General features: G+C 45.6%; 7 protein-coding genes across 7 annotated transcripts; 3 read left to right on the forward strand and 4 right to left on the reverse strand.

Moving 5' to 3' along the window:
• Nucleotides 1–60: 60 nt before the first annotated feature.
• On the reverse strand, nucleotides 61–2,761 carry L203_104922 (uncharacterized protein; the record flags this gene model as incomplete). The annotated part of the gene is made up of 5 exons (XM_066214295.1): nucleotides 61–94; nucleotides 141–654; nucleotides 705–912; nucleotides 965–2,552; nucleotides 2,601–2,761. The coding sequence occupies 5 exons, from the start codon at nucleotides 2,759–2,761 to the stop codon at nucleotides 61–63; spliced, it is 2,505 nt and encodes an 834-aa protein (XP_066070392.1).
• A 1,190-nt stretch (nucleotides 2,762–3,951) lies between these two features.
• On the reverse strand, nucleotides 3,952–5,572 carry L203_104923 (uncharacterized protein; the record flags this gene model as incomplete). The annotated part of the gene is made up of 7 exons (XM_066214296.1): nucleotides 3,952–4,332; nucleotides 4,383–4,480; nucleotides 4,523–5,051; nucleotides 5,102–5,204; nucleotides 5,257–5,292; nucleotides 5,337–5,353; nucleotides 5,399–5,572. The coding sequence occupies 7 exons, from the start codon at nucleotides 5,570–5,572 to the stop codon at nucleotides 3,952–3,954; spliced, it is 1,338 nt and encodes a 445-aa protein (XP_066070393.1).
• A 306-nt stretch (nucleotides 5,573–5,878) lies between these two features.
• Nucleotides 5,879–7,719, forward strand: L203_104924 (uncharacterized protein; the record flags this gene model as incomplete). Its single annotated transcript, XM_066214297.1, has 8 exons — nucleotides 5,879–5,906; nucleotides 6,348–6,491; nucleotides 6,544–6,638; nucleotides 6,688–6,792; nucleotides 6,839–6,892; nucleotides 6,950–6,995; nucleotides 7,047–7,117; nucleotides 7,174–7,719. 8 exons carry the CDS (start codon nucleotides 5,879–5,881, stop codon nucleotides 7,717–7,719), a joined length of 1,089 nt encoding a protein of 362 aa, XP_066070394.1.
• A 564-nt stretch (nucleotides 7,720–8,283) lies between these two features.
• L203_104925 (uncharacterized protein) lies at nucleotides 8,284–20,048 on the forward strand (the record flags this gene model as incomplete). Its single annotated transcript, XM_066214298.1, has 15 exons — nucleotides 8,284–8,676; nucleotides 8,723–10,629; nucleotides 10,677–11,304; nucleotides 11,352–12,469; nucleotides 12,518–14,630; nucleotides 14,687–17,713; nucleotides 17,768–18,331; nucleotides 18,378–18,578; nucleotides 18,629–18,831; nucleotides 18,879–19,104; nucleotides 19,153–19,236; nucleotides 19,289–19,466; nucleotides 19,516–19,709; nucleotides 19,758–19,895; nucleotides 19,941–20,048. The coding sequence occupies 15 exons, from the start codon at nucleotides 8,284–8,286 to the stop codon at nucleotides 20,046–20,048; spliced, it is 11,082 nt and encodes a 3,693-aa protein (XP_066070395.1).
• Nucleotides 20,049–20,307: 259 nt separating this feature from the next.
• On the reverse strand, nucleotides 20,308–24,526 carry L203_104926 (uncharacterized protein; the record flags this gene model as incomplete). The annotated part of the gene is made up of 7 exons (XM_066214299.1): nucleotides 20,308–20,417; nucleotides 20,469–20,664; nucleotides 20,715–22,135; nucleotides 22,192–22,275; nucleotides 22,327–22,511; nucleotides 22,568–23,775; nucleotides 23,828–24,526. 7 exons carry the CDS (start codon nucleotides 24,524–24,526, stop codon nucleotides 20,308–20,310), a joined length of 3,903 nt encoding a protein of 1,300 aa, XP_066070396.1.
• A 324-nt stretch (nucleotides 24,527–24,850) lies between these two features.
• On the forward strand, nucleotides 24,851–25,332 carry L203_104927 (uncharacterized protein; the record flags this gene model as incomplete). The annotated part of the gene is made up of 4 exons (XM_066214300.1): nucleotides 24,851–24,965; nucleotides 25,017–25,161; nucleotides 25,209–25,222; nucleotides 25,283–25,332. The coding sequence occupies 4 exons, from the start codon at nucleotides 24,851–24,853 to the stop codon at nucleotides 25,330–25,332; spliced, it is 324 nt and encodes a 107-aa protein (XP_066070397.1).
• A 59-nt stretch (nucleotides 25,333–25,391) lies between these two features.
• L203_104928 (uncharacterized protein) lies at nucleotides 25,392–27,581 on the reverse strand (the record flags this gene model as incomplete). The annotated part of the gene is made up of 5 exons (XM_066214301.1): nucleotides 25,392–26,265; nucleotides 26,331–26,638; nucleotides 26,691–26,810; nucleotides 26,873–27,477; nucleotides 27,530–27,581. 5 exons carry the CDS (start codon nucleotides 27,579–27,581, stop codon nucleotides 25,392–25,394), a joined length of 1,959 nt encoding a protein of 652 aa, XP_066070398.1.
• Nucleotides 27,582–27,836: the final 255 nt, after the last annotated feature.

Here is a 27,836-nt window from a genome sequence, read left to right on the forward strand (position 1 = left end):
CTCCAACGATATCGTGAAATTATGTGTTAATACGAATTATATTTGCCATTGCGTTGATCCTCATCTTCGGTAGGTCATATCCTCCATCACCAGCCTTTCACTCTATAAGCTCGACATCTTTCTATTTCTGGATGGCCCACCTTTTCGAACGAGGTAGTCGTAGGCTATCCCAATACGGATCATCCACGGCGTGTGTTGATGGTTCGCCAAACCTAAACACATCGAACACCGTCGCACCATTTCGATTTGACGCAGCCACCAAAAGATTACCATTGAACGCGACTTGCCGCACTTCACTAATCCCAACCACCAGATCTCGTACAAAGGCTCCAGTCTTGATATCCCACAATTTCAATGTTCCATCCGAGCCGGACACGACCTTGGTGTCGTCGTGCTGGAAGCAAGTAATAGCTCCCGCGTGAGAACCAAGGACACTCTTGAGTTGACAACTATTGGGGTCCCATATCCGGAGAGAAGAGTCTGCAGCAGCAGATACTAGATAGTTAGGGGAAAGTCCGAGAAGGCCAACCAGGGATGTGTGTCCTTGAAGTGTATGAATACATTCTCCAGTCACAACATTCCAGACTTTGACAGTATTGTCCATTGATCCAGAAGCACAACGTTTGCGGTAAGGATCGTAAACAATGCTGTAAACTATGGCCATAAACCGTTAGACAAATTTTGACGTGGTAGATAGGACTCACCCTTTGCTTCATGGCCCGTAAGCACATGCAAACAAATGCCCCTGACAATATCCCAGACTCTCACAGTCATGTCATAAGAGCCGGATACACAGATATGACCATGAGCTGCAATAGCTCGCACAGCTAGTGAATGACCTTCCAAGAGGTGGACATGAAATGGGTTATTTTCGGGAGCTATTGGTACTGGCTCTGTTTGGTTGGAATTTCCCTACTGAACGTGAGCCTCGTCTGCGATTTCAATTACTGTGAGATGAATTTACCATTCCATCATACATAGGATCATCTTTTAACGGAAGCTTCCAGACTCGTAACGTTGCATCTCTTGACCCGGACACAATCATTGGAACCTCAGGCTGATAGCTGTTGGTTTCTTCATCCCATACTGGCTCGATGATTTGCAAGCACCGTACAGTACTGGTATGCCCCGCAAAAGCGTATGTCTGTCGCAAGTCCTCCAAATCCCATACTCGAACAGTCCTGTCTGTACTACCACTAACAAGCGTATAGCCCTTGTATTGCAGCGTCCAAACACCGCCGTCATGTCCTTCTAGCCTTTTGCGAAGCTGACCGTCACTGGTGTTGTAGATATTGATTGAGCTATCATCCGAGGCGGAGATAATTTTGTCCTCATCGAATTGCAAACAAGTAACAACATTCGTACTATGCCCAGTGAAAGAGCTGTGCTCTGGTCGAGTATGGATCCAATTTCTTTGATCTTGACATCTTTGCCTATACACATGTTTTAAGGGCGTTGGACGATCATGCAGTAGAGATCGTGGTGTGGGAGTATGTCCGGACGACATGTGTTGATCGTCACCACTAAGCACCCTATTACCCAGTTGCTCATTTAGATCCATTGCGTTGTACCTTTCCGTAACGTGTAATTCTTCCTGCTCTTCTGTCCCAAAACCGCTCCATAAATTGTCGTCCACCAGTCTCTGTTTCCATACACTCCGTTCATTATCAATCATCTTTTTCCACTGCTTGCACACCCTGCTAGCTATTGCTAAAGTTTTACCGTCAACACGCTTGAGAATTTGAACAGCAACTTCGTGCGGTAATTGAGTGATGAAATCTCTACGTAGGGCAGTGGATACAAACGATGATACACGCTGTATAGTCGGCATCCGTGATCGACGAAGAAGATGCATCAGTAGATGTTGCTGAAGCCTATCAGGAAGATTATCGAAATGCCCTACAAGGGAGGGGAGGGAGAAAAGGGCAGCTAATTCGACGCCAGAGCCAAGGTTGGGAGGAGCAGAGCTACTTGCGGTAGAGGCTGAGAGAGGGATAGACTCGTGCTCAGGGCTCGGTAGAGGCGAGAGTAAAGTGCGGCTACCGGCATGAGGAATATTGATATCCTCCAATCCTCTAATCTTCTTTCGCGGTGGACTTCTTTGCCTGATGATTGTCTCGCCGGTTACAGGCGGCATGTGTACATCCCTTTTGCCCTCGAAATCCATGCCGCCTGTCGAGCCGCTATAGTTTCTCTTTCTCTCCTTCCCTTTTGCCCGTTGTAAAGCTTGAAGGAAACCCAATCGTTCTGGGGGAGCCTCTGCTTCGCTAACAGTTTCCACGTGGGTAGACGAAGGAAAGAGGTTTCTCGCCCACCCAGGACCCGATGTTCCATTGGCGCCGTCCACAGTGCCGACAGTATCGTCTTGCACAATCACCCGACGACCACCAAGCATCATAGTAAAGAACTTCATATCTGGAGGGGTAGGTTGGTCGGCAAGAGGATATTTTTCGTTTGATAAATGGTCCGGAAACCTCAAAACTTCTGGACTGAGTATACGAGGCAGGGTAATGGGCCGAAAAGATGTAGTGGTACGAGTCGTGTGTGTGACACTGGCTACTGTCAACGGCCAAAAATGTCATCACATCGAAAACACTCACACAGTCTCCTCCACGGCGTCCTCTATCCTAAGCATAGGCCCATCGTTTGTCCATGTTAGCCCGCCCGTGGACAAATTACGGCTCACGCTCGAGGGGAGCTCATTGTACTCCATCGTGTTAGGTGTGCCCTGCATAACTTCTGCTGACTGATTTCGGCGCATACGACAGCTTTAGAGAAGAGATTGAACTATATTGACTTTCTGTCAGTCAACGGTCTCCAACAGCTCGAGATAAAAAAGGCTTTCTCCTTTGTCAGTATATTTATCCGATAGACCTATGATGACCTCCCAATACGGTAGATTGGAGAAAGGAAGCCGAAGTGACGGGATTAATTCCAAAGGCTGCATTGAAAGGGGAGCACAGCGAAAGGCTTTCCAATCTTGAAATCAGCTGAAAGAGTAAACTTACAAATTACAGACTGATCGTTGAAAACTAGATTATAGTCACAATGACAACCTGGTCAGTTCCACGGGCACGCGTCCAAGTCTCGTCGCGCCGCGTGCTGGAACTTGCTTGTGCCACGTTGCGATAATTATATTTGCCAGGGGGGATGGATGTTGAGCAACGAAAAGAAAAAAAAGCAATGTAAAAGAGAAAAAGAAAAAAAAAAAGGAAAAGGAAAAGAGAAAGAAAAATACAAGAAATAGACAAAGAATAGAGATGAAAAATCACGAAACAATAAAGATCAGTGGCAATGCACGGATCAGCATTATTCTTTGACATTCATTATTATATTTTTGAATTTTAAAAAGCTTTTTATTGTTTATATCTGCAACGAAACAATTTTGGTGTATATTGAGAAGAAGATGGTAACAGGCAATCGTTTGCTGTAAGTATGCCAGTTTTGCCTCTGGGTAGCTACGTTTGGCCATGGCTATAAGCAAAAGTTGCTTCATGCGATGGCAAGTTGAGGAAAACATACCAAATGGGAGATTGTTTATGAGAGAGATGTAGATTGAGCAGACTGAATACTCAGTAAGCGGTTGTGATACGCCATATTTTGCTGGATAGAGCAGCCCGTTCACGACATGGCTTGCCCTCTTGCACTTCAATTTAATGATTTGTCTTTTGTGTCTAATTATTAAAGAAATTTGTTTAGGTTTTTGCAAATGGATCGGCTTCTGCAGGTCGAGGTTCATATTGTTAAACAGGTTAGCAATGACAATGGCATGGAAACTTGAGCGTGTAACTTGTTTCATGGCTCCGCTTCAGATGATATACCTGTGATCACATAGCATGAAACGTATCTGGATAGAACCCGCTTTATAATATTTCGATTGGCCACAACAACGGTGCATGCCAAGCACTCAAATAACATGCCAGCCATTATGACTTTAGAATCTTTGACACTTTACTTTCGGTATATGTCCTTATTCACCATATCAGCTACTAAATGACCCACGGCCAAGCTGCTCGTCAGTCCAGGACTGTTGAATCCCAAAAGCTCTATAAAACCTTTCCTCTTCTGGTTGTGTCGTACCAAAAAATCCGAAAATCCTGCCCCTGGCGGCGCGATATTAGACCGAATACCTGCATAATCTGGATTGAGCTGTGATGGGTCGATGGAAGGAAGATAGTCTTGGACTGAACGTGCAAAGGCAGAGATTAGCTCTGGAGAAGAGACGGGTGCTAGATGAGATTGCCAGAAATCAGGATTGATAGCTGCGTCAGATGAACGACCAATGATTTGAACATCGGGCCCAAATTTGATGCGACCGTCAAGATCAACAGTCTGTTTCGTATGTCAATGTAGAGCGATACCTGTTGTTTTCAAACACTGACTAGATGTGTACCGAGATGGTCGACATTAGCACTTGGACAAGGGTATATCAGCCTTGAGACTTTTTCTACACCTGGCCCTTTGTACGACATGTAATTTCCTATTAGCAATAAGCAACTTTCCAATATATCATCAGGTTTACCTTTTACAGGCCACATCTCTGCTGCCTCATCCTCTGGCACCACTCCTTCGCATAGACTGACGGCTCCCAACCCAGCTGCATTGACAACCACCTCTGCCTTGACACTCTCCACATGACCCTTTTCTCCATCTTTCAGACCTTCCCAGCCAGTTTCCATCTGCACAATCCAACCATGACCTTCCTCGTCCCTATCTATCCTGACCACCCTAGTTCCAAGCACAATAACGCCCTCTCCCCTATCATTTTCTTTGAATGCATTAGGGTTGTAATCGGGATCTTCGATCTCCCTCTCTAAACTGTCTACAAGACCTTGTGAATCTATGATGCCTGTAGAAGGGATTAGCAGCGCTCCGCATACCATGAGTGAGAGGTCGGGTTCAAGATGTCTTGCTTCATCCCCAGAGAGGAACTTGGTCGATATTCTCGACGATGACAAATCGGATGGGTCCAAAAGGAACGAAGGATGGCTTGAGTGTTTTTGCAGTTTACGTAGATAAGGAATTTGTGATTCGGAGGTGGCTACCACAATCTGGTCGTGTAGTTAAGCTTGGTCCTGCACAACCACAGCATGAGGATGACCTTGCCGGTTTGCTTGTATCCTATCCCAAGCTCTTGACAACGCTGATATAGCATGTCCCTGCCTTGAATACATAGTTGCGATTTTAAGCTTCCCCGTGGATAGCTAGGTATTCATGAGCTTCTTTTCGTGTCTTGACATAGTGAGTCTTGCTCACTAGATGCCAGAATGGATAACTTCTGAGTTCCTCGCGCTATAGCCATGAGCATTTACTCATCTGTGCTTCCGGTAACTTACGTTGTTTCTTGGCCCAACTATTGAGCGTCAACTCATATAGCCAGAAATCTCAATTATCCTACCTGTCCTCTCCTCTCGACCAGAAATGTAGTCTTTCCCGTCCCAATCTTATTGACCAAATGAGCTGCAACGCTCAGCCCTATGACACCTCCACCAATAACCAAATGGTCTACAGATGCAGAAGGCCGTCTATACGGGTAGAGTTGTCGAAGTAACGTAGCTCGTGATACTGTCATGATACTTGCTAGAGTAATGAATGCCAATAGTATGCCTGTCGCTGTAAAACAGTCAGATACAACAGAGAGATGAATAGGTGCAACCAACACTCACTCAGGTTAAAACTCTCTACCTATGCATAGTATTGAACAGTTTGTTGCGAGTGTAAAGCTGAAATAAATGTTAAATATCTATCTTAACATTACAATTAATTGTGTCTATTTTCGGCGCTCGCCGCCTAACAACACTGTTATTTTCACTGGTTATCTTTTTCCATTTTATTTCTATTCTCATCATCAAAGGAGACTTTTTGTATTCATTACAAAATGCCCTCACGACTACCACCTCCTTCAGGTATGTATGCTTGCTACTGAATCATCCTGCTACTTCCAGTACAGGCCACTGATGAAGTGATCAAATCGCTGACAACTGTTTCCCGCTGGTCTTTTACTCGGATGGTTTATCTTTGCAATCTTGCGATGTCTTCTCTGTCATTTTCCCTGGCTTTGGATCACCTTTTATCGATGTATTCTTCCTTTATTCAACTGCGACCCGTTATATCCTACCATTCGGCGCTGTACAACGGCTGTGAATGACAACTCTTTCCCTTGCCGTTTCATTCCCGAATCAAACGTATTAACGGATTCCACACCGCCAACGCCCCTCTTCTATATAACTCCTATTCCAATATGGACTCCCTGTCTCGTCAACTGGATAATCACAATATGTCTTCTGCGGTTCAAAATGTCCCTGTTACCAATACTGCTTCGATGCCAAATGGTGAATCATGGACAGGCCCTCCACCGGCCTATACGACAGTGGTTCGCAAGGTATACCCCTATTCCTTGCGTCCTGTTGTAATTTTTGTGTCAATTGTTGGATTCATCTATGGATTGGCCTTGGGTGTCGGATCTATCAGAGATATAAGCGTTGACGGTGGTATGTATCTGTTGTGAAGAGATGGACGATTGTCTCTGATTATCGCCAACAGAAACTTCAAAGATGAAGGTGATGGACTTGGTCCAAGCGATACTGTTCTTCGTGATTGCTCTGATTGAATTGTATTGTGTTGTTGTTGCTGCTGTTGTGAGTCGAAGCATGGCTCGGTGAAGTGATATTCATGTGTCTGCGCCAGCAAAACCTCAATTTGGCCCGAATGTTCCTTATTCTAGCGCCAGTTGGAATTTTGGTCAATATTGGAGTCAGCGTTTTGTCAATCGTCGCACATTTCACCCTCAAGGTTGGTCCATTTGTACATCTTTGCTGTAGTTGACGCTTTTCTTTAGACTGACTTGGTGAACCAATGTACAACCGATCGGATAGGCAAGCCTCTAACTGATGTACATTATTTGAGCTTAATTCCAGGTAAAAGTGGTGAATGCTGATGTTGCGGATAGGGTTGGGATACGATTTCCAATGTCACAATGTCAGAAGCGCACACTAGTAAGCCATTTTATCGGTTATTTTGAAAAACCTAATGGCAATTATGTAAAGTTTGTCAAGGCTCTTGGAGTCGAAACACTTGGGGTGTCTTTGCCTGGCTGTTTTTCACCCTAGTCCTCTCTGTGAGTGCGCTATTCTCAAACGACCTCTAAAGCCTGAATTGTTAACCATCTTACAGCTGATATTTTCTTCCACCCTTTTCGCATACTATCACCAACTTCTTGATCCTTCTTCTATTCGAGAACGTCGACCAACTCTGATCAGACAAAACGATTCTTATCCTATGCAGTTTGAGCATTATCCTCCTCCGCCTCACAATGGCTCTCAACCATGGATGGTACCTCCTTACCCTGGACCACCAGCCGGCAACTCGAGCTATCCGCCACCTCCTCAAGGATATGAAAAGTCTGATTACCACCCAGATGCCGAATGGGCCCAGAGCAACTACCCTCCGCCTCCTGGCGCACCTCTGTCTGATTCGAATTCACGAGGCGTGGAAAACCGCGAAGAAGAGGAGGCTTGGGAACGTGCTCGAGCGGAGGGTGCCACTGCTCATCTTACGGGCCACGCAGCTGCGCCCAACCGAAACAGTGACGAAAGAGAGCGAGGCTATGTTATTCCCAATGCAGAAGAGGATATGGCTTGGGAAAGAGCGAAAAACGAAGGCGTGACGGCTCATATCACCGGCCATGGTACAGGAAGAGACAGAGAGCGAGAAGTATAAATCCGGGAACAGTGATTCAAAAAGTTGTCTTCATAAGCTGCTTGCTTATCTAAATGTAATTTATGTGCGATCCAGATCAGCCAATGATTCTATATAGCTTCAATGCATGTATGGTTTGTAGAAGCTTTCAGGAAAAGTATAGCAAAGTTCGAAGTGCGATTGTTTTCACTATCATGCTGATTATTTATAAAGAAGCGGCGGATATCGCCGCCTATGTCCATTGAACTGATAGAAAGATGTTTAACATAGCAATTTGCCTTTTTCTTCTATTCTGAAAGTTGCATCATAGACATCTAAATAATATCTCTTAGGAGATCTTAAAAAACGTGCTCTATGTATAGTATTTTCTCAGCATACAGTCTCCCGGGGTTTTTCGGCGTTATTTTCCTACTGGAGGACTTTAGAATTCTCAACTGACCCTCCACCTTGAATGTCCTCTTGGCGCGTATCGCGATTTTGATCTTTTAAAACATTCAAAACATTATATTTCGCGTCACATCGCTATAAAAAGCGTGGTGGGATAGCATCGCACCCATCTATTCACATACTGGCAACCACGCTATCATGGCCACAAGTGGGCCGGCCACAAATCGCCCAGGAAGACCAAGAAAATCATCAACAGCAACTCCCCATTCCCTCCCGCTTATTTCCACCTCAGCTGTGGATACTCCCACATCGTCGGCCGTTGGCTTTGGCGGGATGAGCATGCCACCGCCTAGCCATACCAGCAACGGACCCATGTCTGTTAGTGATTGCGAACTCCTTGCATCGCAGTTACTGGAATCTGGAGTGACCGCTAGAAAGAAACTAGAAATTGCCCTGGAGCTTAGAGATTCAGCAGAAAACAACAGGGATTTCGGGTTTTATGACAAATATCTTTCAATATTTATTCCAGCGCTCATACAGATCCTTGGAGATGAGAAAACAATCACATTTGTCAAAGATAGTGTGGATCAGGTGCGTAATGAAAGCCAAACTATTGGAACTCATCATTTGATGACAGCGTTTTCGCCATACTCTTCTTGCATTCTTGCAACGACTTCCTCATACAGAGCCCTTCCGGCATCATATGAGCTCAGTAATGGAGCTCTGTGTGAAGCTATTGAAGTTAGAAAATGAGGAGAATGCCTTGTTGTGCATCAAGATCATGATTGATGGACTCAGAAGCAACAAGGACCAGATGGAACCTTATACAGAGCCGTTTCTGAGTCTGGTAAAGCAAATGTACGCAAACATAAGAGCAGTGGTGGAAAAAGAGTTTGGCTCGTTTGGAGGAGCAAAATCCGGCGAAGGTGGCCAGACTCAATCACAAGTCCCATCTTCTACTCACGCAATCCTTCCCCATGCCCTTCATTCTCCCAAAGTCCTGACTGAGTGCCCTATCGCTGTCGTTCTTATCTTTCAAACTTACAAATCCATTATGCAAACTGCAATGGTGGATTTCTATCCACTTGTCATTGACAGTATCAAGATTCAACCTGAACCTCAAAGACTCGCACATCAAGAATCCAAGGAAAAAGGAGAGATTTTTGTGGGAGTTGCCAACGGTATCAACAACCGAGAAATGTTCGCAGAGCTTGTGAAAGCACAAGTCAAGACCATGGCTTTTCTGGCATATGTATTACGAGGAAATCAAGGAAATAACAGAGACTATGTTAACGTCTTTCCAGAAGCTTGTGCCCGGTTGCTACGTGACTGTCCTCCAGAAGATGTAATAACCCGAAAGGAGCTGTTGGTGGCTACTCGACACATTCTCACCGTTGACTCTCGATCGTCATTTATCCCTTACATCGACATACTTCTCGAAGAGAGAGTACTTGTTGGAACTGGCGTATCCAGTAGAGAAATGTTGAGGCCTCTAGCATATTCTGTCGTAGCAGATCTCATCCACCATGTACGAAATGAGCTCCCTCTGCAACAGTTAATTCGAGTCGTTTATGTCTTCTCTTGCAACCTTAATGACTCTACTTTCTCAAGCTCAATTCAAACTATGTGTGCCAAACTGCTCAACACAATTATCGATTCAATCTATAATAAGGCTGACACAAATGATATGTCGAAGATTTTGAAGGGGATGTTCTTCACATTTTTAGAAAAACTTTCAGCAATGGCCGAGGCATACGACAAATTGAAGGCTTTGCCGAACAAAGAGAAACGCAAGGAGAAAGACAAGGAGGAGGGTGGTGATGAGAGCATAATTGCAGTTGATGCAGAAACTGCAGCGGCTGAGAAGCTGGCTAACGGATGGCGAGAGATTGAACAAGCTATGCCAGTTCATTCGGTAGCATATGCTAACGAATCAGTTGAATCGTTCTGTAGAGATTCTCGGTACCTTTTTAAAACCATCCTTCATACTTTTCGAACACTTCTTTCTTATACTCGTCAAGGTGATAATCCTCCACCACAGCCTGATGGAGAGGTTCTCAGCAAATTTTTCGAGTGTAGTCTTAGATGTTTTGCCATCTTTGACGGTGTTAATCGGGATCCTAGGGAAGCCAAGGAAGCATTAGAAATGTTGTCTGAAATAATCCTTTTGTTTGAGCCTCATGTTTTTGCTGAAGTCTGGACTACCCACATGGAATTTTTCAGCAAGTTGTCGATGAACAATGCTCAGGTGTTCTCTCTTCTTCAGATAGTGGTCACTCACGAATCCGTTTCCCACCAGCTTGTCTCCATCCTCCTCAAGTTCCTGATGAAACAACTACCAGATGTTGGGACCATGGACAAGACAAAGGCCGCTCTCACTCTCAAAATGTTCAAAATAGCATTCCTAGCCATCAACACATACATCACCAGTAACGAAGTGGTCTTGGTGCCACACCTTCAGAAATTGATCATGAGCTCTTTTGAATGCGCTGCAAAGGCTGAAGATCCCTCTTCTTACTATCAAATCCTTCGTGCGCTATTCCGGTGAGCTTTTCACTGGTCCTAAATTTCTTGGCATACTAATTTTTAAGATCTATCGGCGGTGGACGATTTGAAGCCCTCTATAAGGAGGTCCTTCCTATATTACAAGAAATGCTGGATCACCTTGCCTACCTTCTCGACAACGCTCCTGATGAGATACAGATGGACATCTTCGTAGAACTGATGTTGACTGTCCCTGTACGACTCACCAATCTCCTTCCCCATCTTAGCTACCTCATGAAACCTCTAGTAAGAGCATTGAGTGCTGGACCGGACCTCGTCAGTCAAGGCCTTCGTACTCTTGAATTATGTATCGACAATCTGACGGCTGATTTTCTTGATCCTACACTCGCACCGGTACTTCGAGACTTAATGGCAGCGTTGCACCAGTTGTTGAAGCCATTGCCCGCCAACAGGGACCACGCCAATGCGTCGCTGAAGATATTAGGGAAGCTTGGAGGAAGGAGTAGAAGATTTCAGGAAACCCATACGGACCTCATTTACCAACTCTCCTCGGATCAACTCAAGGCTCCTGTCTCTTTTGAAGGCACTCGACATCAACTTGATTTGTCGTTATTGGTAGACGCTGCAGGAAAAGCTTTGGAGGATGAGACAGATAGTTTGAAGAAAGATGGTTTGCAAGTGTTGAAATACACTGCGTTGATGATTTTTGAGAAGGTGAGTACGCCCACTAAGTCTCGAGAATGATCTGATCTATCGAACAGGATGCGCCTGCTGCGGAGGGCAATGCCACGTTCTGCAATACAATGGCTCGTCTTTTCATTGCCTGTGATAAACCTGTTGTTGGTGAAGAAGCTCTCGCATTTGTGCGTGATCTTTGCCGAAGAGCATTTGCCTTAGAGCTTGTTAGAGCCGATGGCATAGAGCAGCAAAACAAGCCCGACCATTCTCGTCGGCGATTTCTTTCTCTTACCAATGCTCTGTCGGACGCTTTTGTTGAGACACTCGCCGGCTCCCGAGTGGCAGAGCGACCCGGTCTTTGCAATCTGTTGACGCGAATTGTAATGGATTTTAAAGAATTAGCACTCAGTCCCCAATTCATGGGCATTGTCGATGGACACCGGTCGTTCGATCGCATGGTCACCTTCTTTGCTCTACGTTTAGTCACTTTGTGCCATGAGGAATCTTGGTCACGGAAAATGGCAGGTGTTAGCGCAATCACGACATTTACACATAAGATAGAGCTGAGCAGGAAAAACATTGTGGACTTAGAGCTTGATTTCATCCGAGCACTTCTCTTCTGCTTGCGTGATGCACCCAAAAACTCTCCTGGTTTGGCAGATATGGTGATTGATCTTATCAAACACCTCATTCGCATTTGCCAATCTCAAGACGACGGCAAACCCCGACTCAATAGGTTAACAGAGACTTTTGTTGGCGAACTTAATAGTCAGAGCAAATTAGCGCGTGATGCTGCTCAATCATGTATAGAAGTCCTTGCAGAGGTGACTTCGCAGACGATACCCGAACTCATCACTAATATCGCCAGAATCAAACTGCTAAGTATCGACCATGGGCCGATTTACTCAAAGCCTTTACGCGCTTTACCATTCGCCATGCAAGTTGGCAATATTAGTGCTGTCACTTACCTGATGGATTTGAGACCTTCTGTCGTTGAAACATCTGAGGAGTTTGTTCGATTGTTGCACGAAGTGTTGGCTTTGGCAGACGTTGATGACGCCAATTTGATCAGCAAACCAGCGACTCATAAACAGGAGACTTGGCTGAAAGTGCTGAGAATTTGTTGCCTGCGGTTGCTCAAGTCGTCTATGGCTACTGTGGAGTTTATGAATAAACCCAATCAAGGACAACTTCGTGCTAGGTATGTCTATTTACCAAATTTACGCAAACCAGATAGTAATTTGGATAGGATTATTCAGGTTTACTTCAAGCATGTTTATTCTCAAAACTCTGAAATTGTTGCTGTCGCACACGAGGCTCTACGGGACGTACTGCAACAAGAGAACAGGCTATCGAGAGATGTACTCCAAAAGGGCCTCCGACCCATTCTTGTGAATCTGGCAGATGCCAAGCGTCTCAGCGTCTCAGGCCTCGATGGCCTTGCCCGTTTCCTTGAGCTATTGACAAATTATTTCAAAGTGGAAATAGGAGTCAAACTTCTCGATCATTTCAAGACCTTAGGTGAACATCAAATGTTGGTCAAGGCTGCGTACACTCCTTTAGAAGACAACCACAACATTGCACGAATGTCTCGTCTTGTGAATATTTTCAGACTTCTGCCAGCCAGCGCCATACAATATTTGAATGATCTCGTTGCCAACGTGGTTAATGTAGAAGACATACTCAATCAATCTCAACCTGGTCCCTTCACTGAATATTTGGGACGCTATCTTGATAGATACCATGCTAATGCTGCTCAAAATCTTTTTGACAACATTCAGAATCCTCGCTATGTTTGGACATATCGCAACATCATCACATCTCGCTGTGCACCTCGCCTTATTGAAGAATTGGCAAATCGCGCAGAAGCTTTGTGCCAACTCTGTTTCAGCAATCCTGAAGCCATAGATATTGTCCTGCCTGGTCTGCTTCTCGTTAGAGACTTATCCCGTGTGCAGCCCAGTTGGCTCTCTGATGGCGAACCGGCACTAGAGCCAATGGTCAACGTTTGGAGAATGATTGTCAACAAGTCTCGCGACCCGAAGGCTGATACTACAAGTTATCATTTCCAGCAAATTCCGTCGCTTCTGCTTGAGATGTTTATGGCCAGTCTGGAACATCAACAGCATATCCCTCTCTTGTTTCATGTTGTTGAAGCATATGAGGTCAGGGCAGCATTTGAAAGGTCCAATGTCACCTTCTTTCTGTACAGGCAGGTAGCCTTGCAAGCATCGGTGGAGTATCGTCGAGAAGTTATTGAGTACTTTTTCAATCTTTATGAAGCAGAGGATGTGCCTTGGGCTTACAAAACCAATGCCCTTCGAGTCATTGTCAACCCAACTCTGAGGATGCATTTTGCAGAAGCCGATCATGATGAGTCGTTGGTATCGCCACAGCTTGTGCAAAAAATCAATAATCTTATGTGGCGCCCCCTTGCAGCCACCGCTTTGTCGAAGCAGAGAGAAGATACACATCTAATCGAAGTTTTTGCACTTACAACTCTTCTGGTGCAACATTGTAGCACTAAAGTCAACGAAGCTCGAAAGGAAATTTTCAAGCTGGCATGGATGGGCATCAATCTGTTGGAGCCTACTGTGAAACTGATGGCCTATGTCCTAGCCGCACGTTTTATGGCTACTTATGATACACCTGTGAAATTCGTACGGCTAACTTGGACAGGTGTTTTGCGTCTTAAAGACACAGATAACAGAGTGTTGTATCGACAGGCCATAGATACTCTTGCGTCTTCACTTTCCATACGGGACCCTCCTGTCAACAACGGTACTCCAGAATGGGCCAAGCTTCTCCGAACAGTGCTTATTGAAGAGGGACACGCCACCAATCAGCTCGTCACCGTATGCGAGTTACTTGTACACCACCCCGATCTCTTCTATGACTACAGAGAGCTCTACGTCCCGCACATTGCAAATTCACTCGGCAAACTAGCATTTGCGCAAGCAGCTACTCCAGAGTTAAAGAAATTAACTGTTGACATTGTGGAACTCATGTTCAATTGGGAAAAGCGACGGATGGCAACAAGGGACACAGACGCGATGGATGTAGATGAAGGACCGAAGAGAACTGCAGATGAATCAACTGAACAAGGTCCATCCAAAAAGCGAAGAGTCGACAGGGCAGGAACGGCCATTTCTGGTAGCAGTGGTGGCGGATGGGCCGCACCGAGTCAGGTTCGAGAACTCATGACCGCACATCTTCTTCGATTGGTTTCAACATCGGTCGATCCTGTAACTCGCAACGGCCTCACCAAGAGAGCTTTAATGCTTTTCAAAGAGATTTTAGGTCCAAAAGGATTACCAAACGTCCATGTAAAGCTAGGTTTTTTCCACAGGACGATGACACAGGTAGATATATCTTTAGTTATTGACCTAATTCAATGCTAACTCAAAATCTTTGTAAGGACATCAACACGCAAACTAGGCCTACAGTTGCAAACTCCACCGAGGTCATAGCTGCAGTCGCTGCTGCTGTAAAGGACACGCAATGGGTAAGAGCGAACCTCAGCTTGCTGTCAAAGCTATTAGAAAAAGTTTGGGTTTCTCCCGAAAGCGATCTCCATGAGGCGATCGCTCCTCTGACTGAAGATCTTTTCGCTGAAATGCCGGCCGATGAGAACGCTGAGACTGAGTCAGAAGCTAAAGCTTTATTGTCGTTTGTGCAAAATGCGGTCAATGAAGGACTAGCTGCAAGTCTGCGATCTACGTTGTCTTTGCCTGGCACGTTGTTTCTACTCAAAACCTGGTTAAAAACGCATCCCAAGGTATTGCAATCTGAAAACATAAGCTCAGCTCTCCTCAAAGTCTTGGCAAATCTTATCAAGGTCCACACGACTATGGGTCAGCCTAATAGCGCCACCGCAGAACCGGATAGCATCAAGCTTATTATCTCAATCTTTGACGTCCTTCGCGATCGTGTTAGCGATCTCCGAGAGCAACGCAAGCATCTTTACAGTAGTATTACCATCTTAGTCGATAGGTCAAACAGCAATGTTCTGTGTCGATATCTACTGCAGCTTATGCGTTATTGGGTCATTGAAAATTGTGACGGAGCATCCCATGGAAAGGAGAAGGCTGCGATTTTGTTGCGTATGACGACATTTGAATCGCGAAGCGACCAATTATTTCAAGAATATCTAGATGTTGTCTTTGATATCTACGAACAGGCAAGTCTGCGAGGCTCTGACATTACATATCGATTAGAGCCTGCTTTCTTGCTGGGAACTAGATCCAAACAAGCAGCGCAGAGGTCTAAATTCCTGCATAAACTTGAACAGCATTTGCCCAGAAATCTAGAAGGTCGGCTGCAGTACCTTTGCTCTTTGCAGAATTGGGAAACGCTAGCTGACAGTTACTGGATACCTCAAATTCTAAGTCAGCTTATCGGTCTGGTGGATCTCGAAGAGCGTCTCATTGAAGACCCTCTACAAGCTGCACTGAACTCTGATCCTATTGTCAATTTGTCAGAGGACGCGACTGTTGGCAATATCATACGTCCCACTAGAAACCTTATTCATATTGACAATTACCTCGCCCATGACGTCTGGGTCTCAATCTTTTCAATGTGTTGGGCGTCTTTGAGCCGATCTCAGCAAATTTCTTTTACTCCCTATTTCATCAAGCTTTTATCTAAACCCCATCTTCATAAACAGATAGACATGCGCCCTAATGTCATTCAAACATTTCTGGATGGCGTAGTTGCGTGTACCATTCCTGTAACTCTGCCACCAACTCTTGTGAGGTTCCTTGCCAAGAACTTCAATGCATGGTATGTTGGCTTCGAAATACTCACTGGCCTTACCAACGTGTATCGAGGAGACGATAATTTGAGAGATACCTGTGCGAGTGCTTTGAGCGAACTCTATGCGGAACTCTGTGAAGAAGACATGTACTATGGTGTTGCGCGTACCCGCTGCCAATTTCCTGAGACTTCAGGTGCTTTAACTTATGAGCAGAATGGCGTATGGCCGAAAGCTATTGAATTATATGAGCAAGCACAGCTCAAGGCCCGAAACAACATGTTGCCGTTTAGCGAAGGAGAATACTGTTTATGGGAAGATCATTGGATCTTATCGGCACAAAAACTTCAAAATTGGGAAAATCTGACTGAGCTCGCCAGGATCGACAACGATGCAGATCTATTGTTGGAATGCGCTTGGAGATTGTCGGATTGGGCATCACCAGATCGAGAAGCTATTGATCAAAATCTCGCTCGTGTTATTGATCATCCCACTCCTCGTCGCAAGACTTTTGAGGCCTTCGTTTCTCTTCTCCGGTCACACATGGCACGCGAACCACCAAACGAGTTTTTGCGAGTGCTTGATGAAACCCAACAAGTGACTCTTCGCAAGTGGATTAGCCTGCCGACCCATATGACAAATGCTCATCTGCCTCTTCTGCAAATGTTTCAGCAATGTGTAGAGCTTGGAGAGGCGGCTCGCGTTTTTGATAGTCTACAGATGACTAACCAAGCTAATTTAGAATTACGTTGTAACAGTGATTTAAAGCCCATTTTCCAAACTTGGCGAGATAGACTGCCGAATTTTTGGGACGATATTAGTGTATGGAGTGATCTTCTTGCGTGGCGCCAACATGTTTTCCAAGCGGTCACCAAGGTGTACCATCCTCTGGTTGCCCAACCCGACTCTGCCACCTTTGCCTACAGAGGCTTTCATGAGACAGCCTGGATGATAAACAGATTTGGTGAAGTTGCCCGGCGCCACGGTTTGTTGGATGTGTGCAGCGTTTCCCTCAACAAAATCTATATGTTGCCCAATATTGAGATCTCAGAGGCCTTCCTCAAGCTTCGAGAGCAAGCCCTGTGTTTTTTCCAGAAGCCTGAAAAATTCAATGAAGGCTTGGAAAATATCAGTACTACAAATTTGAAGTTTTTTGGTTTATCTCAACGGGCAGAGTTTTTGACGTTCAAGGGCATGTTTATCTCTCGACTTGGTCAAAACGAAGAGGCCAACGGTGAATTTGCGCATGCCATTCAAACTGATTGGAATCTTCCAAAAGCCTGGGCAGAATGGGGCCGGTTCAATGACAAATTGTACAAAGACCGTCCTGAAAAGTCAGAGCATGGACCTCCTGAGCCTGAACCCGGAAAACTTAGGATGACTGATGAACAGTGGCAATTTTCCTACGCTCAGGATAGGGCGGTTCTTGCTTCCAGCGCAGTATCATGTTATCTTCAAGCAGCGGGCTTGTATAATAATCACAAATCTCGAGGTCTGCTCCTGCGGGTACTCTGGCTGCTTGGTCTTGACGATAGTCATAATACCATCTCCAAAGCATTTGAGAATTACAAGGGCGACCTAGTGATCTGGTACTGGATAACTTTGATTCCACAATTGATTATGTCTCTATCCCATCGAGAGGCAAGCCATGCTCGCCTTATCCTTTTGCGCATCGCCAAATCGTTCCCACAAGTGAGTACCTCCCCATCTATACCTGATCTCATCGCTGATCCGTTTGCTTATTAGGCATTGTTCTTCCCGCTCAGGGTGTCCAGGGAAGATTTCGTAGGTGTTAAGAAACAACAACAGTTGCAGCAGCGAATTGCTGCCGTTCGGCGTGTCGAGGGTGTAAAAACTTCCATCTCCACAGCTGGCAATAATTTGGCAGATGGTTCCGGACAGATGGGAGAGAACAAGGAAGTCAAGGAGGAAACCCTTGTGGCCAATGGAAATGTCAGCCAATCCACAGCACAAACGGCGACTGGAACCCCAATGCCGCCTCTTTCACTAAATCAGACTTCTTCTCAAACTCCTCGTCAACCCTGGGATCACGTCGAAGAAATCATGAACATGCTCAAAACTGCTTTTCCTCTACTAGCTCTGACAATGGAAAAGATGGTAGATCAGATCTCCCTTCGAGCAAAGCCAGCATCCGATGAAGATATATATCGATTTTTCTCAGCTCTTCTTGCGGATGCAATGCAACAGTGGGGTGGCAGAACAGGGCTTCCAAATGACGATGGCGAGCTGAATAGCCAAACTAAAGAGAACTTGGCGAAATTTGCTACTAATCTCAGTGGAGAGCTAAAGGTAAGATATGACCTGATACATGTTTCATTGCTGACCATATGTTTAGGTAATGATTGAGAAGGACTTTATGGTGGAAATGCCAAAACTACGCGAATACATCAGGAGACTTCAAAAATGGCGAGATTTGTATGAGAAAAACCTCGACGACCGATCGAAGGCTATGCCATTAGATCAAGGAGGTTGCAGTCTCACCGAATTCCATCATACGAAATTTGATGATGTGGAAATCCCTGGTCAATACGTTCAGGTAAGTCCTTGAACCTTCATCGGAGCCTTTTCAACTGATATCATATGAAGCATGTCGACCAGGGCGAAGAATTTATCAAAATTGCGCGATTCGCTTCCAAAGCAGAATTAGGTCGAGGTCATGGCTATTGCTTCCGCAGGATTACAATGATTGGGAACAATGGCCGGCCGTACACGTTTCATGTACAGATGCCCGCCGCTAGACATTGTCGACGGGAGGAGCGATTGACTCAACTTTTTAGAATCATGAACAGGTAAGTTTCACACAAACAATAAGCCTTGAAGCTAATAACCAAAATAGTGTGCTGTGGAAGAGGAAAGAGACCCGTCGTCGAAGCTTACAGATTCATCTCCCGACGGCCACGCCTCTGGCTCCGCAACTACGATTAGTCCAAGCTGATTCATCATATGTCAGCATGCAAGATATTTATGAACACTATGCAGCATCCAAAAAGATGGCTAGGGAAGATACAGCGTTGACATATTATGATCGCATTAAGGAGCTCCATGATCCTGCGATTTCAAGGGTGAGCAGGAAGCGAGACCATATATGCATACAGCTAACAACACCTTAGACGGATCACAGATATATACAGCTGAGGGCCGAATTAATGGAGGAGGTTCGAGTCAAGATGGTGCCAGAGACAATTATCACCAATGTGCGTATATGATTATTTTACCACACCAGTTTAATACTTACAAACCTCACAGTACATGATGAGAACCATGAAAGGCTCAGAAAACTTATGGCTCATGCGCAAGCAATTTGCAACACAAACGGCGGCAACAATGTTCCTCACTTATGTCTGTTGCCTCAGCAATCGTACACCATCTCGGTTCTACATCAGCCGTAAGACTGGTTTAATGTACATGTCTGAGATTCTTCCAGGTCAGCCTTTCAGACATAGCGTATCATATAATAGCTCAATTTTTTCTAGCATTCGCAATGGGCAAACCATTGATTGCGTCTTCCGAAGCCGTTCCCTTCCGTCTTACACCCAACATGCAGCATTTCGTCACTCGTGCAGGCGTAGAAGGCCTAATTTCAGCGACTTGCACAGCGATGGCTAGATGTCTTACCGTGCCCGATTTCGATCTTTCCGGCACCCTTTGTCTATTCATAAGAGACGAGGCAAGTAGTGACCTTCCTATACACGATTTTTTCGGCTGACAATTGTAGCTTCTTATCTGGCACAATACTTACATGAAAGACACTGGACGTTTAGATAACCCTCTTCTCAGTCATGTGTATGAAAATGTGGACCATTTTGTAAGAAGGGTGTCTACGATGGGTTTCCTTGGCGAAAACAGAGACAAGGTAGGCTACAATCTTTTATCACGCAACACAGCTGACACTTTTTAGGCGACGAACGCACCGCCTGTAGTACACGCAATTGTCTCACTCATAGCGCAAGCCACTTCAGCTATCAATCTTGCGCAGATGAGCGAGACATACATGCCATGGTATTAGTCTATTGATATGTCTTCTTGCACCATTCATGTAACGACAGTACAGAGGGACTTCACTAGATCAAAAAGAATAGAATTGACTTCACTTTTTTCAGCAATAGGTGTTAAATTTTTTGAAGGTTTTTGAGTCAAAATTACCATTCTTGTTGTACCAATGAATTAATACCTGTTTAACGAATAATGCATAATGTATGTTTAAACACGGAAGATGTAGAAAGTCCTCCTAATAGTGCTGGCAATGCTAGTTAGACTAGCTGTTGTCATAAGATACTCGGCGATTGGGCGTTTAATGAATTAATGATAGCTCCCAGCCGTCGGTAGTCTCGCAACAATTCACTAATCTCAGATAATCGAATATCTTCTAATTCGCCTAACACAACTATGTCAGCTTGATCAGCCTTATTACTGATTCAATGCCTACAAGTCATGAACTTCTCAATTGGGGGAGTGGCTTTCTCCATTGCAATTGAATGAGGCAATGAGATGATACTTCCTTGAGGAGAATTGGTCTTCGTAATGTGCAAGTCATTCCGCCCACCCAGAAGAGAAGAACGACGTGTGTGGTTTTGGGAAGTCGAAACGGATCGGGTAGTTGTTAGGTTTTGCAAAAATGAAGTCTGAATAAAACTCAGCCCATCTACTCGTTCGTCACAGTATATGGTCTTACCTTACTACTTAACTCTCCTACAGGAGGTGAAGCCTCCACGCTACTATGAGCATTTGAAGGACTGTTTAATCTTCCTAGCACGCCAATTGATGCCAGTCTATCACTCAAACTGAATCGTTCTTGTTTTTGCATGTCATCTTTACCCTCGACTCGAACACCTGTGCTCGTCTCGCCCTCTGCCTTTGTCTGTTTCCACTCCTTTTCACGCCTATCATCATTCTTTCCATCTTCATCTTTTTCGTCTTCGCTACTCAGATATTCGCTTCCTCTTTCTTTGATTGATCCAGGCCGGGAGTTGACTTCCACGAGTTCCCGATTACCACTCCATACTTGCTCGCTCGCTCTTGAGTTTGCGCGTGATCTGTTACGAGCAGCAGCGGCAGCAGCAATACTAGCCACGCTCGCCGTAACGCTTGCAAGGGAGAAGCTTGAAACCTGTCTAGGCCGCATGTCAGGTCGATCTCGGATTGTCTCCTCGTGTATGTCTTCACCGGATGATGGAAGATTGTTGCTAATGAGTCCGCGAAGGGCAGATAATGAAGTATCCACGACGCCGCTTATAACTTTATTGGCTGATCCAGCAGCTGAACCTGCGAATTCACCTACTCTGCCACGCAGCCTTGACGATGCACTGGCTATACTCACAGTGTCTTCGTTGCCTCCATCGATATAGTTTAGCCCTATTGGTGACAGATTCTCAATGCTCATCACCTTGTTGGAATCTCCACCTAACCCAAGCTCAGAAAGATTGACATGCTCAAGAAACTCGACAACTGCGGTGAGATTGACTATAGCATAGTTGGCTTCACCAGTTAGGCAGATGGCTGATCGATACCGACGAAGATACATTAACTGAGATGCTAGCTGAGAGGGATTTGATTTCACAACGGCGAAGATAATTATAGGAAGGATAAGGTCAGCGCCAGATGTGGACTGCTTGTTCGATTTGGGCTTTGGGCAGGTATTTGGAGGGGCAAGTGCTGAATCTTGAGATGGTGGAGAAGTTTGCTTGATAAAAGGATCCGTCATGTGAATAATAGAATGATCCAAAGTTTCGTGTAATTTCTCTGACTCTGTATCTTTTGTTGCATCATCAAGTATCAGTTGTGGCACAGAAGGACTTTTGATGAGACTTGGATTAATTGTGAACGCATGAGGTGTCCTCTCTATATCTCCAGCAGAAAGTGGGTCTGGACCATCTGAAGCATTCTCGGCAAGGTTTGTCCTGTTCGAGCGAGTCGTCTTGGGGCTAAGAACTGGTTCTGTTGATTTTGAAATTGTAGGAGGAAGTGTTGGAACTTGAGGTTCAGGGACTGTAGGATTTGTAGATGAAATTGCCGAGATGGGTGAAGGCTCACGAGGTTTGTGATAGGATTCACCTTCAGGTCTAAGCTGAATCTCAGGAAGGGAAGCAAGGCCATCTGATAACAGTACGTGGTCAGTGGCAGCTGTTCAAAAGAAGATCCAATTGACTGACCAACAACAATTTTATGTGCCTTGATTAATACATTAGTCTTTTCTCTTGGAGTCAAGCAATCCATTTTTGACAGCTTTTGAAGCTCTGATCGCACACGCATGTCAGAAAAAACATTTTGAAATGGAATGCACTTACCTTGACCCACGTCTTCTACAATCCTGTTCAAAGCGTTAGCCATGGCGCCCTTTGTTTCTTCTCCTTCCGGTTGTGTTATCAAACCAAGGTGGTCCAGCGACAAATCGAGCATATTAAGAGCTGCAATACGCGAAGCTAACGCTTCATCATGCCTTGCATCATCTGACTCCAAAGGCGAAAATAGTCTGAAGTCCTAGTTTCAGTATGAGGACGATAATCGACAAAAAGATTCAAGACCTACTTGTTGTATAATAATCTGCAGAGCAAGCCCTCTACTCTCTCTGTCCCATCACTGGCCTCTCTCTCAATAGATTCATCCATCTCCCGTCTCTCCTTCTTCTTTTTGTCTTTTTCCTCCTCATCTTCGCCTTCTCTTTCTGATTGAAGGTGCCCACGAGCCCAAGTGCTCCCACTCCCTTTCCGTCTCAACCCTGCATCAGCTTCTTGTCGATACTGAGCTATCAAGTCATCATAAATACTCTCTATGAAGTCTTGAAGCTGCTCTCCAGCAGCATTTGGGTCACTGAGATCCAGTAATGAAGCACTGTCTGGGTCTGATCCATGGGATTTATGCGCCTTGAGTAAATCCTCGCTAGTCAAGTGAGCGGCTGAACATGTATTGGCTAGAGCGAGCTTCTGGACTCTATCTATGACTTTTTCTGGTAGGCTTACCAATGCTTCTTTGACATGTACACGAATGGATTTGCTCAAGGATTTATGAATTTCGTTGTAACGTATAGGTCGGGAGATTGTATATGCTATGACCTGATGTCCTTTGGCAGCAGTATTTGGCTCTATGTTGAAAGTCAAAAGCTCTGGACTCGAGGGGCCAGGCGACGAAGGTCGACTACGAGGTGGAGACAGGCCGGTGTCAAAGGGAAGTGATTCAGGTCGCATAGAAGAGGGAGAGGCTAACATTTTCAAGTCGGAATTAGGGTTGGAATGAGATGATCCACTGCCAAACAAAGAAGCAAAGGGATTCATTCGTCCTCGCTTGCCTGAAAGAGCCCTGTCTTTTTCCTTTGTTTCCGATTCTGTAGGTGAGAGGTGTTTTGAAGGGGGAGGGAAGGATAATATAGCAGCTTCATGAGAAATGGTGAAGCTGGGGAAGTTGGTAGATCCTATTTGTGTTGGGCGAAGCGATGCCAGTATTGATTGGCGCGACATTTCGTTCCTCAATGCTTGCAATATCGGGCAATCAAGCGGGATGGTGGATTCAATGGTCACACGTGTACCTCTGATTGTACCCATTAAACCGGAAAGTGTAACGAGTACACTGATAGCCTCTGCTAATTCCTCAGACTGACCCTCGTCATTGGTCTCTGACTCGGATTGGTGAACGAATGGCATCATACTTATTGGAGGAGATACAAAGGCTATATGATCCCTCAAGGTGGGTGGAGTCATTGGCAACGATGAAGATGGTGTTGTTGGCATCAACAAAACGGTCTGCTGCCATCATTAGTAATTGCACCCCAGTCATCTCAGATGATCCATTTACCTTTCCTCCCATAAGTATCCGTAATACATCTCCCCAATCCCCTCCTTCACCAGCTTTTGTCCTTCCTAGCTGTCCCTTCTCAAATATTGCGTCAATCATAGACATGCCCATGCTGCCATTACCCAGGTTTATCCCTTGAGCTGTAGCCTTGAGACTTTGCAGTTGAAGTCTACTTGTCAATACGCTTGGCCCAGAAAGAGAGCTTTTTGATGTTGAGGGTACAGCAGACTCATTTGCCTGAACCGTAGCATCTGCATGTGTCGAAGGAAGGGCAAAGGTTGCAGACGTAGAGGTCGACATGATCGAAGCTGACACGTTGTTGGAAGTCGCAACAAAAGACGCTAAAGAGTCTGTTGATTTTGTTGGCCGCAATTCAGGCGGTGATACTCCCATGGAGCCCAGGACGCTATTTGGACTGCTCACTGAGCCCATTCCACCACCATGCCGCTGTCTGGGTTTGTATGGCAGACCCCCCATAAGGTCACTCCCACCTTTTGACCATGATCCTGATGCTTTCTGACTTGTGTGTGGTGCCGGATTAGTCGATTCTGCTTGAAGCACATGCTCTACTGTCAGCAAGTTGAGAGAGGAATTAGAAGCGGCGAGGAGTGGATGTGCCATTTCACCCCCAGGTTTGGTGACCTTGGAGGTTTTTCTTGGCGACAGTGAGGAGAATATCCCTTGCTTTGACTCCTCCATTACTGTTCTCGTTAATCTCTTTGAGAAGAAGAAGGAAAAGTCAAACAACAATGACAACAAGAATTCTTCTCAGCAATATTCAGTATCACATCATGATGCCGACGGCGGAGATGGCCGCATTTTATTAGGCGCGCGCTCTCAATGTATAAGAGAATAGGCTTGCCTAAACCCGACCGGCCCGAGTTCCGGCATCTTACGGGATTCGGCTTGCTTGATCAGTCCAAAATATAATATAAAAGAAAAAGATAAAAGTTGATGCATTACCATTTCGCCAAGTAAAAGTATATCCTCCATCCAACTCAAAGACCTCTTGGAGCCGTCGAGATGCCTCGTTTCTTGGTGTACGCACCCGATTACCCCGACTATCTAGAGAAACGTCTAGCTGTCCGAGCCGAACATCTTGCTCGAGCCAAGCTGGATGATAACGCTGGTATTGTCTGTACGTCTGGATGTGTTGGTAGATTTGAGCTTGCTTGATACAGAGTAAAAGTATGCAGTGGGCCCATCGTACCACGTCCCGGCACCAAAGCCCGCGAGGCATCCCTTCCAGAAGGCACACCCAACATTGCCGGCAGCTTCATGGTCTACCAGATGGATACACTTGAACAGGTATTGGATAGACTAAAAGAAGACGTGTACTGGAAGGCTGGTATCTGGGATCAGGAAAAGATTATTGTCGAAGAATTGCTCAACTAGGTAGGGATAACGTTGACATGTGTACTCTTTACTCGACTAGGTATTGACTTTTAGTTCTAGGTCGTAACATCGCGATGGCATTCCCAAGGTATAATTGGTGTATGATGTAAAGTCCAAGCAATGATATTGCTGGAATCCATGTATAAACTGACAACTAAAAATGACAAGTCTACCAAGGTTCGACTTCACCTGCGTTCTCAATCGCCTGATCAAAAATCCCCAAACCATCTTCTCCTCCTGTTCGTTCTGGCATAGTAGCACTTCCCAAGGCCCCATCAAACAACCTCTCATTGAACATGACATGTCCCGAAGGTGTCTGTTGACCTTGGTGAGTCCATTGGCGCATGTTGTGTGAACCTTTGTTTTGGTTTTCCTCATGGAAAGCACTGGCAATGATATCACCTGGAGCCTGTTCATGGACAGAATGCCTTTCACGGGAGGCTTCCATGAGAGGAGGAAGGCGATATTCCATTGCTTGCACGGGTACACCGTCCATGTCGTAGCTGTGCGCATAGTAAGACTCTTCTCCGCCAGGGTATCCGTTGGCAGGAGGAGCCATGTCAGGCGCGGCGTTGTTTTGCTCCCAGTACTCCATGTTTGGAGGTTGCCATTCGTACCCGTTTCCGACATTCAGCATACCATCAATAGGTGGGAGTCGGTACATTTCGGCTTCGTGTCCTGTGGGAACTGGAGCAGCCGGCTGCGCGTTTTGGCCATACGCTTCTCCGCCGTAGCCTCCCACCTGGACAGGTCTCCCATCCAATCCGTATCCCATCTGGAGGTATGAATCCATGGCATACTGCATACCTGGGTGAGTGTGTCCATGGACGCCAGCAGGCCCGCCCATGCCGGCAGCAGCAGCCTGTTGTGCGTGATAGTCATTGGCAGTGGTTGAGGCAAGACGGGCGTTGGCTGCATTGTACAATGACATGTTGAGCAAGTTCGTACCGAGGAGGTTTTGACGCATTTGTTTGGCTCTAGCTTGAGCACGCTGCGCACGAATTGCTCCCTTGGATAATTGACCAACCTCTCGCCTACGACGACTGTTTCTCAACGTCAGCATATCATCAAACATTACTTCTTCCTTTGTCCAGATAAAAAAAATCACCTTTTGTTGGATCGTAAACTGTCTGTCTCGCTCTCACTCGCTTCGCTCCGAGTGACCAATTGCTCTTTAATCTCTTTTTCCAGCGCTTCTCCAGCTTTCCCTTTGATTAGAGCTTCCGCTACTGCATCGACTTTTTGGTCTTCGGCTGGATCCTTTCGTACACGACGACGGATGATGTCTGTTCGACGAAAGACTGGCTGGTAGCGATACCCTGGGTATTTACGTGCATGTTCCTCTTTCTCGAGTCGTGCTTGTTCTTGGAATTTTTGTCGAACCTCCTGAGGAGCTTCCTTCCACATCTTGGCAGCCTACATGGCAATGTCAATCATCAAACCACATTTGCCTTTGCACCACACTTACCACGACAGAAATATTCTGATGTTTTACCTCAACAGTTGCAGGAATCAAGTTTGAATCTGTGATGTGCTTTCTAAACAAGATGAACGCATTTCGAGCACGCTTGATATGAGTCTCGGGTTGCTGATATCATCGTCAGTCATTGTCTTTTGATGAACAATCTGTTCAAAAGGCGGAAAACTTACTTTTCTGGCATGAGACTTTTTCTTGGTTTGAGGCGGAGGCACAGCGTCTTTGGCCTCTCCTGTCTCGAATCCACTCTCAGAGCTGGCAGCACTCACCCGAAGGCTCATACTGTCCATGATCTGTTTCTCACCTCCTCCAATTCCAGCAGCATAGTTACTCAGATCAGTAACGCTACCACTGTAGTTGGTCCAAGTGGCTCCTGGAATCGGTGAAGCTGGAGAGTTGGTATCCGCAGAGGGCGGCTGAGTTGATGGGAGAGAGCCAACGTTGGTATCCAACTGCAGAGGTTGATTGGGCTGATCGTCAGCTGGGTTTCCGGTAAGATGGGGTAACCATGGCAAGGCGTATTCAGCTTGAGGTTTGGCAGAAAGATCCGTACTAGCAAGGTTAGCCAAATCTCTCAGAGCTGGATCAATATCATCAGCGGCGATATGTGCGATGCCTTGATTAGCTTTCTCAGGAGATAAAGAGTCAACTTGAATCTGGCCTTGGTGGTTCACTTTAGACGGAGGAGAGGTAGAAGGTTGATAGTTTGTCTTCTCAGGCGAGTGGTGCGATGAAGGAGGCGTAGTCAGAGGGGTCGAGTTACTTTGTCCACCCAAGACTAGGATGGTCTTTAGTTTCGAACCGCCGTCAACTACCGGACGAAGCCTTACCTTCCTCACTACCACTGGTTGCGCTGCTCCCCGTATACTGGTTCAAAGACATTTTTTACGCTTCTAAAAGTCGCTTTTTGCGGGAGAAGAGAGCCAGAAAAGAAGAGCAAAGGAAGAGATGGAGGGTATTTGATTTGTTACCAGGTTAGCTTGAAAAGAACTTGAGCTTGTCTTTGGTTTTGGATTCTGTCTCCCTTGCAAGTCGATCAACGTGAGCGTGCGCGTTGGAGTAAGCTTTCTTGAATGACAATCCGTTGATATTAACAGTCACAATGGTAAGTATCTTTTTTTCTTTCACGATAGATAG

Source organism: Cryptococcus depauperatus, chromosome 6 (assembly GCF_001720195.1).
Source record: "Cryptococcus depauperatus CBS 7841 chromosome 6, complete sequence".
NCBI classification, from domain to species: domain Eukaryota; kingdom Fungi; phylum Basidiomycota; class Tremellomycetes; order Tremellales; family Cryptococcaceae; genus Cryptococcus; species Cryptococcus depauperatus.